We start from the raw sequence: 12,970 nt of genomic DNA on the forward strand, positions 1-12,970 counted from the left end.
ACAAAGTGTCCCAATTAGGAACCATTTGGGGGAGTGGGTGGTGAGAGAGGAAGGTTTCTGATTGGCCCATCTTGGATTATGTGTTCATTCTGGAACCAATCACTTTCGACCAGGGAGATAAGATATTGTGATTGATCATGACTGGGCCAGATGCCCACCTGCTGTCCCCAGAGAGGCAGGAGCAACCTCGCCTAAAGCATACAAGCTCTTCACAAGAAAGAAGGGTTTTCTTACCAAAATAAGGGGGAGGGTGGCTGAGCAGGCAACAGCACTAGATGTTCACTTCAGAAATTCATCTCGAAAAATAAGCAAGCAGGGAGGCCAAAGGAGGGAAATTGAAGAAATTACACATATACACAGAAATATATTGGGTGTCCTCCAAAATTGTATACACACACTTAGAATAATTATAAGGCAGTGTTTATTAAGATAGATTTCATTTTCAAAATTGAGCTATCGGCTGTTAAAGTGTGTATACATTTTTGGGACACCCTATATATATATGTATATAAATGATGGGCTCAACTCTACCAACTTTTAAATTTCAAAATATAACAAAAGGATAATTATAACATCATATGATATCAAACTAAGGCAGAAATAATGAACCACTAACACAGAACTGATATTTCCAAATTAGAATCAAGCAAATATAAGAAGTTACTATATGAGGTACTAAGAATAACACAATACTCCTCAATATTTATTCTTCATTCAGCAAGTGACTTTGTCCTACAATAACAATAAATGTCTCTGTAAGAGAATAATGATACAAAAGGGATAATTTAGACCCACACCTTATACCATACACAGAACACGGTGCAAATGAAAATTAAATATTTTTAAACTATAAAAACAAGATCCTAAAACAGCACTTTAACCTTATCCATACGGAGTTAAACTTCTGTCGGCAAAACAGGATGCATTCAAATAAAGAAAAAAAATGTTATGTACACGAGACATGAAAAAGCAAATAAAGGATCATCGAGAGCCTGACCTCCGAACAAATTCAACTTGAAGCACATTCTAAAGAAACAGCTGACCAGGACCCTTCAAAGCACCAAGGTTATAAAAGACCGTGACTGAGGAACTGACCAATTAGAGAGACGGGACAATTACACGCCATTGGGATCCTGGGCTGGATGCTGACCCACAAAAACGACATGATTGGGAAAACTGGCAAACCCAGTGTGCAGTACGTGGCTCACTCAGCGGGATTTCAAACCCCGCACGTTCCCAAGAAAGGCTGGCCTGGCAGCTCCTGGGAGGTGAGCTCTAAGCTCGTGGCTTATCGTTTCTGAAAGATGTTTCTGTCTGTGTGGGGCTGTGGGCCATGCGGGGAGATTTACACTAACAGTGTGGTTCACATGAGGCCGTGGGCCATGCGGGGAGATTTACACTAACAGTGTGATTCACGTAGGGCCGTGGGTCATGCCCAGCAGTTTATAGTGACAGTGTGGTTCACGTGGGGCCGTGGCCATGCGTGGAGATTTACACTAACAGTGTGATTCACGTGGGGCCATGGGCCATGTGGGGAGATTTACACTGTCAATGTGGTTCACGTGGGGCCGTGGGCCATGCGGGGAGATTTACACTGTCAATGTGGTTCACGTGAGGCCGTGGGCCATGCTGGGAGATTTACACTATCAGTGTGATTCACGTGGGGCCATGGGCCATGTGGGGAGATTTACACTGTCAATGTGGTTCACGTGGGGCCGTGGGCCATGCGGGGTGATTTACACTGTCAATGTGGTTCACGTGGGGCCGTGGGCCATGCGGGGAGATTTACACTGTCAATGTGGTTCACGTGGGGCCGGGAGCCATCCCGGGAAATTCACATTAACAATGTGATTCACGTGGGGCCGCGGGTCCTGCTGGGAGATTTATAGCAACAATGTGGTTCACGTGGGGCCACGCGGGATCAGTGTGGCGTCGGCAGGGGCGGGAGCCGTCGCTAGGCCGGCCGCACCAGCATGCCAGGTCTCCGTGGCCCAGGCCCAACCACTCTGGACACCACGGCGCTGTCACACGGAGAAGGAGATGCTGTCCACACAACTCCACGGGAGAGGACAGCGGAGATCGTGCCTGAAGCTGCCTGGGGCCCGGCCAACGCCATGAAAGGCCGTCCTCACGGAGGAGCCCTGCGGCAGCACTCAGCGCCAAGGCCAGATGCCTACTTCTCATTATCCACAAGGCAAGGGCGCGGAGTCAGAACGCAGGCCATGAGCGTCTGCTCCACCTGCGGTGACTTCCCCAGCGCGGGCGCCTCTGTGGTGGGGTGACAGGTGAAGAGGAGCTGGACAGGTGAGCGGGAGGGGCCGGGGACGCGGGAGCCGGGAGAGGGGGCCCGAGGCTTCCCGTGGAAACAAGTTCTAAATTCCCGTCTAGGTTTTCCTGCTCGGCCCTCCTGTGACTGTCCGTCTCCCAGCAGCCCCCAGTCCCAGCCGGAAGCTTCCCCAGGGCAGGGGACTAACCCAGCTCAGCTTAGTTTAGTTTTGCTTCGCTTCTGCAGCATGTGCATTGTGGGCACGCAAAGCTGTGTACGGATAAGGCAACACATCAGTGCCTCCTGTACAGCCTAGGGACGCACGCCCCTGCCCATAAACAGCTCACCAGCAGACCGCCCCGAATCAGAAATCCCACCCTGACACCTCACTCTGGGGACTTGAGAAGTGTTCTCATGGGGAACCAGGAAAGCCGTAATAATCTCAAATTAAAATGCGTGGGGCTTCACAGCTTACCAGGAGCCTTCCCGTGTAGCCTGAACGTTACAGACAAGGGAAGGGAAGCCCGGGAGGAGATGAGGACGGGTCACACCTTGGAATTCGAACCCAGGTCTCTGGGCGGGGGCCGTGGGGTTTCCTTATGCCGAGTGCGGTGTGTGCACGCTCCCGGGAGCCGGCTCCGGGAGGCAGGGCCAGGGAGGAAGGGGAGGAAGAGGAAGACAGAGGCTGCCCAGCCAGCTTCATGCCCAGCCACCTCTCCTGCTTCCTCGGCAGGGCAGCCTCCACACTGGGCACAGTGCGGGCACAGCCGCTGGAGGGCGACAGGGGGCAGGAGAGCGCACACAGCGAGCTCAGCTGGGGCGGCTGGCAGCTGAGGCCGCCAGGCCGTGCCTCCCCTCGGGGGAGGAGAAAGGGGCTGGGCTGCTCGCCGGAAGCCTGGGCCTGCCACAGCTGGAGCGGCCAGGCCTGCAGTGCAGACGCCGGACAGAGGTGAGTCGGATCCCGGGCTGAGGGACGGGGACTGGGAGACCCCTGCCAACTGGACCAGTGAAGTAGTGACCTCCACGGCTCCCAGCGCCTCTGAGCACTGCTTTCTTTAACTCGATACTTTCCTACTAGACACTGCCTCTGGGCCAGGCCCTGTGCTAGGGCGGGAGCGACAGCATGAAGGTGACAGAGGGCCTTGCCTCTTGGAGTTTACCTTTTAGGAGGGGGAGACAGCAATAAGCAACAACAGAAGAAATGAGTCGGGTATCCTGTGGGGTAGGACACCTCGCAGAAGAAGAAGCAGAGCAGAGGGAGGGAGGCTGGGAGCCGGGGCAGGGGTGACCGATCAGACTTGACAGACCCATGGGCCCGGGCAATAGGGGAGTGAAGCCCCGGGGGGTGGATAGGGCTGGGAGGAGGGGGGAGGGGGGCTGGGAGAGATCTGTAATACTATAACAATAAAACATACACGCATTTTATAATAACATATATTTAAAAAGACTTGAAAGAGGTAATTAGGGAGCCAAGGACTTCTGGGGAAGAGTGTGCAGGAAGACCCAGTGGGGGCGAGCCTGGGGGTGAGGGGTGGGGCGAGTGTTCGCTGCAGGAGGCAGCGAGGAGGTGGGGCAGGAAGAGAGGAGCCGGCTAGGTGGTCAGCGCCCACAGGGCCCAGCCACCCACTTAGGGGTATGGGTTTGGCAGCCTGCATACGAGTGGCTGCGAGGCCTTCTGTGTCTCCTCCCTCCCTGAGGCTCCTGAACTCTGTGAGCAGTCACGACGCCAGTAGACGATCTGCAGGGTCCTGGTGCAAAAGAAAGGGGATCCAAGTGGTGGCCGCCTGCAGGAAGGCTGGGCATCCCCTGTGAGCGAGGCTCCTGGGACAGCCCCGGGCACTCACGGCCTAGGGAGGCGCCTTGGAGCAAATAAGGGCCCTGAAGGGGTGCTCGGTCTCCCGGGGGTGCCGCCAGGAAGGCTTCTTAGAGGAGGGGCCCTGGAGGCTGGGGCTGAGTAGGAGCACCAGGGGACAGAGCAGAGGCAAAGTACAGGAGGAAGGGAGAGCGTGGGCTCCGTTCCACAAGCCGGGGGTCAGGAGCAGATTCCAGGAAGAGCCCGTCCGGGCAGCAGGGAGCACAGACAAGAGCCCCTGAGGCCCTGAGGGGCGAGGGTGCTGGTGGCCACGGGATGGAAGGGGTTGACGGATATGAGAGGCCCGGGAAGGCCGGGGGTTGCTGTGGAGGATGCAGGACCCACCGTGGCTGCGAGGGACGCACAGGGCTTCCAGGGAGAACACTTCACAGGCCAGGAGCCAGCGTCCTCCCCTCAGCTCCACAGCAACTCCAGGCTCACAGATACGGGCAAGTGACCCCGAACAGGGGACTGAGGGGACCCGGTAGCTGGGACCACAGGTTCCCCAGGGGGCCCTGTGGCGGGGCTGGAGCAGGGACAGAGCACGTGCTTTGTGACCAGACCCCAGCCAACCCCTGGGCGCGTCCAGCTGTGCCGCTAAAGGCCACGCACAATCCCGCCCCGATCGGTTTCTCCCTGGCCCTCACTGACATTTCGTGAGGACCTCCCCAGGCGATGCTTGTCGCACAGGCTGCAGTGACAGCATGAGCTTCGTGGTCAGATCCTGCCCAGATCTTGGCTAACAGGTACTGACCTTCCCCTACTGAGCAATCCCTGCTTACGACACCTGGACAAGGCCTGGGTCACAGCCGATGCCCCAGGGAGAGCCTGGGGTGGAGGGGCACCAGGCGGGTCCTGGCTGGCACTCAGCCCTGGCACTCCTCCTGCACTCAGGTCCTCAGCTCGCCTTGGCTCAGAGCAGCCAGGCCAGGGGTACGGCTACCCTCCCTTATCCAACAGGGATCTGTACCATGACCCCCGTGGGTGTGTAAAGCTGCAGATAGTGCTAAACACTGTACATACCTGCGATCGAGCATAATGTATAAATTAGGCACAGTAAGAGGTTAACAGCAGCCTTAGCCGGTGTGGCTCAGTGGATAGAGTGTCAGCCTGTGGAATGATGGGGCCCCGGTTTGGTTCTGGTCAAGGGCACATGCCTCGGTTGCAGGCTCAATCCCTGGCCCTGGTCAGGGCGAATGGAAGAGGCAACCAGTCAATGTGTCTCTTCACATCGAAGTTTCTCTCTCTGTGTCTCTCCCCCTCCCTTCTACTCCCTCTAAAAAAATAAAAATCAATGGGAAAATATCCTCAGGTGAGGATGAACCATAAAAAAAGAATAAAGATTGACATTCCTAACTTTTAAAAAAAGAGAGAGAAAGATTAACAGCCATCTATAATAAAAGTGTAATATGCTAACTAGACCAGACCAAGCCGGGGCTACAAGGGAACCCCAGGTCGCGGGTGCCAGTGGGAAGCCGGAGCCGGCAGCCGGGGGGAGGAAGGCCTACTCTTGCATGAATTCCGTGCATCGGGCCTCTAGTAACTAATCATAAAATAGAACAATTATAACAGTATACCGTAACAAAAGGTATATGGATGTGGTCTCTCAAAATATCTGACTGCCCTCGCCTTTTCACGTAAAGTACGCACTTACGGCTTGGTCTGCGCTGCCAGCTTCACTCCTCTCGCACTGGGGGCATCACTCAGTGAAGTAAGGGTGACTCGCCACAAGCTCTGTGACACCAGACGGTTGACCTGATAACTGAGATAAGGGACAAAGGGACAGTGATATGTGCAAGGGATGGTTCACGTTTGGGGTAGGATGGAGCTGAATTCGAGGGATGTTTATCATGCTACACAGAATGCTGCACAATTTTAAACTTGTGAATTGCTTATTTCTGGAATTTAATCACTTTGGACCGCGCTCGACCACGGGTCACCAAAACGATGAAGCGCAAAACCTCAGCTAAGGGACCGCTGTCTCTCTCCTCCGACCGCAGGCAGATCCAGGCTAGGATGGGCAGCCCAGCGCGAGTGTCGATGGGGGATGCCTGGAGCTGGCAGGTGCACCCCGACATGGAGAGCGAGAGGCGCCAGCCATCCTTCGACGTGGAAAGGCTCACCAACATCCTCGACGGAGGTGCCGAGAACACTGCGCTGCGGAGGAAAGTGGGTAAGGAGGTGGGAGTGGGGCGTCTGCTTTGTGCCCGTAAGCTGCTCTTGGAAGAAGAGTCTCTCACCAGCACTTCCACCTTCAAATGACAAGGTCTGCTCTCAAAAGGCAACCGCTGCGGATTCCCTCTGGACTCTCGGGCATCTTTATCATGCCAACACTCCCTGAGGGAAGAGTCCTAGGCAGCCTGGATGCTGGTCCTTATTCCGCCGCTGCATAGCTTTGTAACCTTGGGCAAGTCACCTTCCCAGCTCTGGGCCTCGGCCATCGCATCTGTCAAGTGACAGGAACGTCTGACTTCCTTCCCACGGCCAGAGGCAAGGGGGTGGAAAGCTGTGAAGGTGCCGGGAGCCTCACTCGGGTCCCTAAGCCCACTGTTGTCTGTTCCTGGCAGAGAGCATCATCCACAGCGACCCAGTGTTTAGCCTGAAGGATAATTATTTCATGAGCCAGAATGAACGTTACGAAGCCGGCGTTAAGAAGAAATTCCACCTCCACATGATAGCACAGCGCCTGGGCTGGTCGGAACACAGTCGTGAATTTCGTTACGCTTTCAGGTGCTCACTCCACGGGCAACCCCAGCGGAGAGGCATTCACCTGGGATCACCCAGAGCCCCGGCCCCATGAACAAGTTCCCCCAACCACGGCAGTGCTTCTTGGGAAGGCAGGACTCGAGGGGCCCCTCCCCTCCTGCACCCTGGGCCCCTGTCTCAACCACGGTGTCTCTCCCCCACAGAGCCCTCACTGGAGACCTGGCCTTGGGTTTACACCACATCTTCTTAAAATCCCTCCAGAGCCTGGGCTCAGAGGAGCAGATCGCCAAGTGGGCCCCGCTCTGCAACGAGTTCCGGATCATCGCCACATATGCCCAGACAGAGCTGGGACACGGTGAGCCAGGGCTGCTGCCTGGAGGGCACGGTGCCAGGGCCTGCTCACGGCTCGGTGGTCATAGATGTGTAGACTGAATAGGAAAGTGAGCTTTGTGATCAGATCCTGCCCCAGTCTTACAGCAGGTGGCAGGCAAGGGTCTGGACGAGGGGGTGGTGCCTCTTTCTAATTTATACAAACAATGTCCGAGCTCACGGCGTGGCAAGCCATTCTTTCCGGAAATGTCAGCAACCATCCTTGTCTTGGGCTGGCCCTGTGTCGCCCACACAGCCCGGGGGGAGGAGAGCGATGCCTGTAAGTACAGCTGGGAGGTACCCCCAGCCATACTGGGCTGGTGGGATTCCCACCCTGGCCCGAGTCTAACTCCCCTCCTTGATTTCAAGGGACGTACCTTCAGGGACTGGAGACGGAAGCCACCTACGATGCAGACACCCAGGAGTTTGTGATGCACAGCCCCACGCTGACCGCCACCAAGTGGTGGCCGGGTGACCGTGAGTGTCCATCCATCGCCAGCCCCGTCTGTCCCCAAGGAGAACAAAGCTGGATGGTGAAGGATCACTAACTTTGATGCCCATCCGACCCCAGTTGATTCCCTGCTCTAGGCTAGTGGCCTTGGGCAAGTCAGTTCACCTCTCGGAGCCTCAGGTCCTTACTCTGTAAAATAGGGGGGGGGGGGTGAAGAGTTTCATCAGTGAGTGGCTGAGAGGCCCCAAGGGCCCTTGGAAGTAACTAAGGAAGCCGACCCAACCTTTGGGGGCTGAGGCCAAAGCCCCTCCCACAGGCACACACGTGTGCATGCACAGAACACACACTTGGCTTAGTCCCAGCGCTCGCTCGCACAATCCCAGCCCTCTCACCTCCCAAAGCTTGCCACCGGCAGGCGCACACGCTGGGATTAGCCCTCAGCGTCCCGCTCCAGACCCAACACCAGCGCCAACCAGGCCGCGGCACCGCCCATGGCCACCAGGTGGCGTCCGCGCTTCCCTGAGCCTCAGCGATTGGCCCCAAGAAGCGGGCTCACCGAGGCCCTCTGCCTCCTCTTTGAGAATACACTGCCAAGGACACGCCGTGGCAGCTGGGGACCCATCCGGGAACGCTTATGCGGAAAAATACATGTCCAGCGAATTGAGGAGCTCAACTAAAGCAGAAAGAAACATGGAGCGGTGAGGCTAGCAGAGAGGGAGAAAGAGGGAGGCTGGAGAAATCAGAGGGACATGAAAGCAATGGTGGGGAGAGAGAGAGAGAGGAGGAGGAGGAGGAGGAGAGAGAAGAGAGAGGAGACGAAGATGGAGAGGCAGGCAGAGAAAGAAAGACTGCTTCACAGCTGCAGGGAAAAGTAGCCTTTGAAATCGGGCAGAGTTCAAATCCCAGCTCTGCCTTCTCCAGGCCGATAACCTTGAGGGGTCGCTCGGCTCTGAGACTCAGTTTCCTTCTCTGGAAAATGGGCTCATCGCCTGCCCTGTCAGAACCGGAAAGCGCCAGCACAGGGCCTGCCACCACCTGGGTTTTGATAAATGGTGATCAACTGTATTTATTATAATTAGGTTGATGGCAGAGTCATTTTTTTAAAAACATTTCTTTATTGGTTTCAGAGAGGACGGGAGAGGGAGAGAGAGATAGAAACATCAGTGATGAGAGAGAATCATCGATTGGCTGCCCCCTGCACACCCCCTACTGGGGACTGAGCCTGCAACCAGGGCATGTGCCTTGACCGGGGATCGAACCATGACCTCCTGGTTCATAGGCCGATGCTCAAATCACTGAACCACACCAGCCGAGCCAGAGTCATTTATTAGTAGGTTTTTGAGGACAGAAAAAAACAAAAAGCTTGTTCACAGTGTCTTTGGCGGTTCCCCCTCTCTGTGATCAGCGACTTTATAGAGGTGCCCGTCAGCCAGGTGGGGGCAGCAGTGAGCACATGCCCCTGTGCCTCGGGCCTGTGTTCTTGCCACGCATCCTCACACACATACCCGTCTCCTTGACCCCAAAGAAAATGACTCAAGGGCACACACTTCAGTCAGAAGACTGTCATAGAACCAGATTTTAATAGATGCCATGCCTCCCCAGATTGCTCCATTTGGACTGTTTTCATTAAGATCATTAGCCTTTGTCAGGGTTTGACTTTGGAAGAGGGAGAAGCCAAAGGGCGAGGATAGCTTTGGTCCCTCGATGTCTCCATCAGCCTCCTTGAGCCTCCCTGCCCCATGGGGTCCTGCCTACGTAATTGTAGGCCCTTGCTACACAAACCTGACATTTCCACACGAGCCCCTGTACCTCCAGCCACCAAATGGCTCTCCAACCCAGTGTATTCTAGAATCAGACACACATAAAGCTCTTTGCGTGGTTCCAGTCATTTCCAACCAGTCAGGGCCCTGTGAGTTGAGGGGAACCCGGAATGAGCATCCCTTTGTGTCCTGCATGCTACCTCCTCTCTGCCTAGTCCCCCCAGCCTATCCAGTCCTCAAGCTTCTGAGCAGGCTGTTCCCTCTGCCTTCGCACCCTTTCCCGTGTGACTCCCCTGGAAAACGCCCCTCGCCCTCAGGGCTCCTTGTGATCCTCCCCTGTCCCACGTCTTTTGAGGCAGATCAAACCAACCCCCATCTGGCCTCAAAAAGTGCCCTTCCCTTCCCTGTGCCACCACATGGCCCTCCTGACACATTTCAGACTGGCTCACATCCAGGTCCCTGGTGGGGAGGGTTCACCTGTGCTCTGCACACCAGCCTCACACACCGGGATCACACTTGGCCTCTCGTCTCTCTGCCCTCAGTGGGACGGTCAGCCACCCACGCCCTGGTCCTGGCCCAGCTGATCTGCTCGGGAGCCCGGCAGGGCATGCACGCCTTCATTGTGCCCATCCGGAGCCTCCAGGACCACACCCTTCTGCCAGGTAAGCCATGCTGCTCCCTCCAGCACTCCCTGCCTGAGGGCTGCAGAAGTCTCTGGGAAAAGCCGGGACTGGTCACTCTGGGGCAGGGGAGAGTCTAGCTGGACAGACCTGATGCCAACTAGCTGGGTGATCTAGAGATGCAGCATCTGTCTGACTCCAGCTTGGTCACCTGCAAAACAGGTGTAACAACCCAGTGTCACAGGCTGCTGTGAGGCTCAGGAGCTAGAGTGTGTGTGTGTGGGGGGGGGGGGGTCAGTCCCTGGCACAGAGCCAGCACTCAATGGACCCACGTTCCCAACTCCACCTCCTTCCAGGAGTCACTGCTGGAGATATCGGGCCCAAGATGGACTTTGAGTACACGGACAATGGCTTCCTGCAACTGGACCACGTGCGGATCCCCAGGGAAAACATGCTGAGTCGCTTTGCACAGGTAGGGGTCTGGGGAGTCTGCAGGCCGGCGCTGCCTGGAGGGGGGGTGTGGTCCCCCGCAGGTGGCTTCTGGCTCTGGGCCTCCTCCATAGAGCCGGTTTGGGGCATATCTCCCCCAGAGAGGCACTGTGGGACAGACCTGGGTAAAAGCCCAGCTTAGGAGCTGTGTGATTTGGGGCCAGTCTCTTGGCCTCTCTGAGCCTCAGAGCTCTCCTGGGTAAATGCTCACCTCGTTAGATGGCAGATGGATGGCAAGGCTATCTGAAGAGAAGAGGGATAGGGCTGAGGACGACATGCATATGTACCTACAGTGCGACTGGACACAATCGCTGAACAGACGCCAGCCAAGTCCTGGGGAAAGTCCTAGAGATGCACATTTGGGCAGGCATTACCTTTAGCTATGGACTCTGGGAAGGCCCAGGGTGTCCCAGGAGAGGAGCCGTGAGCCAGGGCACTTGAGGCAGTGGCCGTTTAGCCACAAGCACAGATGTTTCACTTCTAACAAGCAGCGTAGTCGCATGAGCACATTTTGGCTGATGGCGGGCTGTCTGCTCTGGGTAAGTGGTTCGAGGACTGTGGTGTCCACAGGGCATGGAGGACCCGGTCCTGGGTGTAGGCAGGCTGGCAGCCTTGGCTCAGACCCCGCACCTGTCCTTGGTCCACCAGGTCCTGCCAGATGGCACCTACATCAAGCTCGGAACAGCGCAGAGCAACTACCTCTCCATGGTGGTGGTGCGGGTGGGCCTGCTGTTGGACGAGATCAACCCGCTGCTGGAGAAGGCTTGCGTCATCGCCATCCGCTACTCAGTCATCCGCCGCCAATCCCGGCTCCGGCCCAGGCAAGGGGCGCCCAGAGGCTGACCATGCAGGCAGGGTGACTCAGTCCCACGGGGCCTGGCCCTAGTAAGGTCCCCTCTGCCCGAGCACATGCTGGGAGCTGGCACTACCCCTCAACGCACACACATCCACCCGGGCCTGGCCCATCTGCGGGGTCTCTACGGGTTCCCCTAACTCCGGCTGATCAGTTGGCCCGACCTGTGTCTGTCAGTGTCTGGCCTCATTGGGCCGTGTGAGCGTCTGTCTGTCTGTCTGTCTGAGTCTAACTAGGTCCTGCACAGCTGTGTCTGGTCAGCCGGTTGCCAGCTGCAGGTGACTGGCTCCTAAGTTGGTTCTGTCAGGGGGTGAGTAATCGTGTCTGGCAAAGCCCAGTGGCTACATCAGACTGCACAGGCTGAAGTGGGTTCTGTCTGGCTGTGAATGTCAGCATCTGACTGTGGCCTGTCCAAGCTTGGATACGTTGAGTTGTACGTGGATGTCAGTGCTAGGCTGACACTTCCTCCACTCCGTGCACCAAATAGCAAAGGCTGAGTGTGCCCTCTGCTTTAATGTGTATGTGTACACAAGTGCACAGGCATGCACACACACATGCACACAAACACACACACACAGTTGCCAGATTCAGCAAATGAAAATACAGGTCTACCGGTTAAATTTTAATTTCAGGTAAATCACTTTTTTGAATAAATATGTCCCAAATGGACATTCCAAGGATGTAGCAAGTGCAACCTGGGCATGTGGTGCCACAGAAAGAGAGGCTACAGCTGGGCACAGGGCAGAACCGGGCACAGGGCAGAGCCAGGCCTAAGGCAGAGCCTGGCCTAGGGCAGAGCCTGGCACAGAGGGCAGAGCCGGGCACAGGGCAGAGCCAGGCAGGGTGCAGAGCTGGGCAGGGGGCAGATCCAGATAGAGGGCAGAGCTGGGCAGGGGGCAGATCCAGACAGAAGGCAGAGTCGGGCACAAGACAGAGCTGGGCACAGAGGGCAGAGCCAGGCCTAAGGCAGAGCCTGGCACAGAGGGCAGAGCTGGGCACAGAAGAACTGACTGAATTCGTGGTGCTGGAGGACAAGCTTCACCCCAGCAGTTCTTGTCCCACCTGGCTAAGTCCTCGGCCCGCTCTGGGTCTGCTTTCCCACTTGTAGAGACTGGACCTTGGCGCAGCCAGTCCGAGAGTCTGATGGTGTCTCATGCAAAGGGCTCAAGGGTCCAGGAGTCCAGTGCAAAATGGACTGCGGGTCGGATGCCCAGCAGGCCTGCTGGCCACCTGTCAGGATGGGAGCTAGGCGAGCTGTCCCACCTCTTGGTCCCTCACTTCCTCATCTATAAGCGGGCAGGACAGGAACGGTCTTTCCGGCTGGTGCTGAGGATGAAATACAGCCGATCGTGTCCGGCCCTTGGCCCCGGGTCCTTTCCTCTGGCAAACCCAAGGCTCCCTCGCCAGCCTGGGCTCAGTGCTGGGCGGCGGGTGTCTGCTCGAGAACAGAGGTGCTGGGCAGGGCTGCCGATGATGTCCTGGCAGAGCCCAGTTGTCCAGTTGCAGAAAGTCAAATATGGTTATAATAGTGCGTCCATCCCACTGCGGGGCTGCTGCCTGGAGAAGAGGCTCCAGGTCCCCCCATCAGCCGTGGGAGGCTTCTC

General features: G+C 56.5%; 1 protein-coding gene across 1 annotated transcript in view; it reads left to right on the forward strand.

Annotated features, from left to right (window-relative positions):
- Positions 1 to 3,136: 3,136 nt before the first annotated feature.
- The window catches only part of ACOX2 (acyl-CoA oxidase 2), a 36,758-nt gene continuing 26,924 nt past the window's right edge, over positions 3,137 to 12,970 (forward strand). The window contains exons 1-8 of the mRNA XM_081105869.1: positions 3,137 to 3,215; positions 6,119 to 6,291; positions 6,686 to 6,848; positions 7,028 to 7,179; positions 7,563 to 7,670; positions 9,947 to 10,066; positions 10,381 to 10,496; positions 11,162 to 11,334. Of these exons, the coding sequence (XP_080961995.1) occupies positions 6,135 to 6,291; positions 6,686 to 6,848; positions 7,028 to 7,179; positions 7,563 to 7,670; positions 9,947 to 10,066; positions 10,381 to 10,496; positions 11,162 to 11,334 (989 nt within the window). The 5' untranslated portion in view covers positions 3,137 to 3,215; positions 6,119 to 6,134. The remainder of the gene's footprint in view (positions 3,216 to 6,118; positions 6,292 to 6,685; positions 6,849 to 7,027; positions 7,180 to 7,562; positions 7,671 to 9,946; positions 10,067 to 10,380; positions 10,497 to 11,161; positions 11,335 to 12,970) is intronic.

The sequence above is a fragment of the Myotis nattereri genome (assembly GCF_964212035.1).
Source record: "Myotis nattereri genome assembly, chromosome: 14".
Lineage (NCBI taxonomy): Eukaryota > Metazoa > Chordata > Mammalia > Chiroptera > Vespertilionidae > Myotis > Myotis nattereri.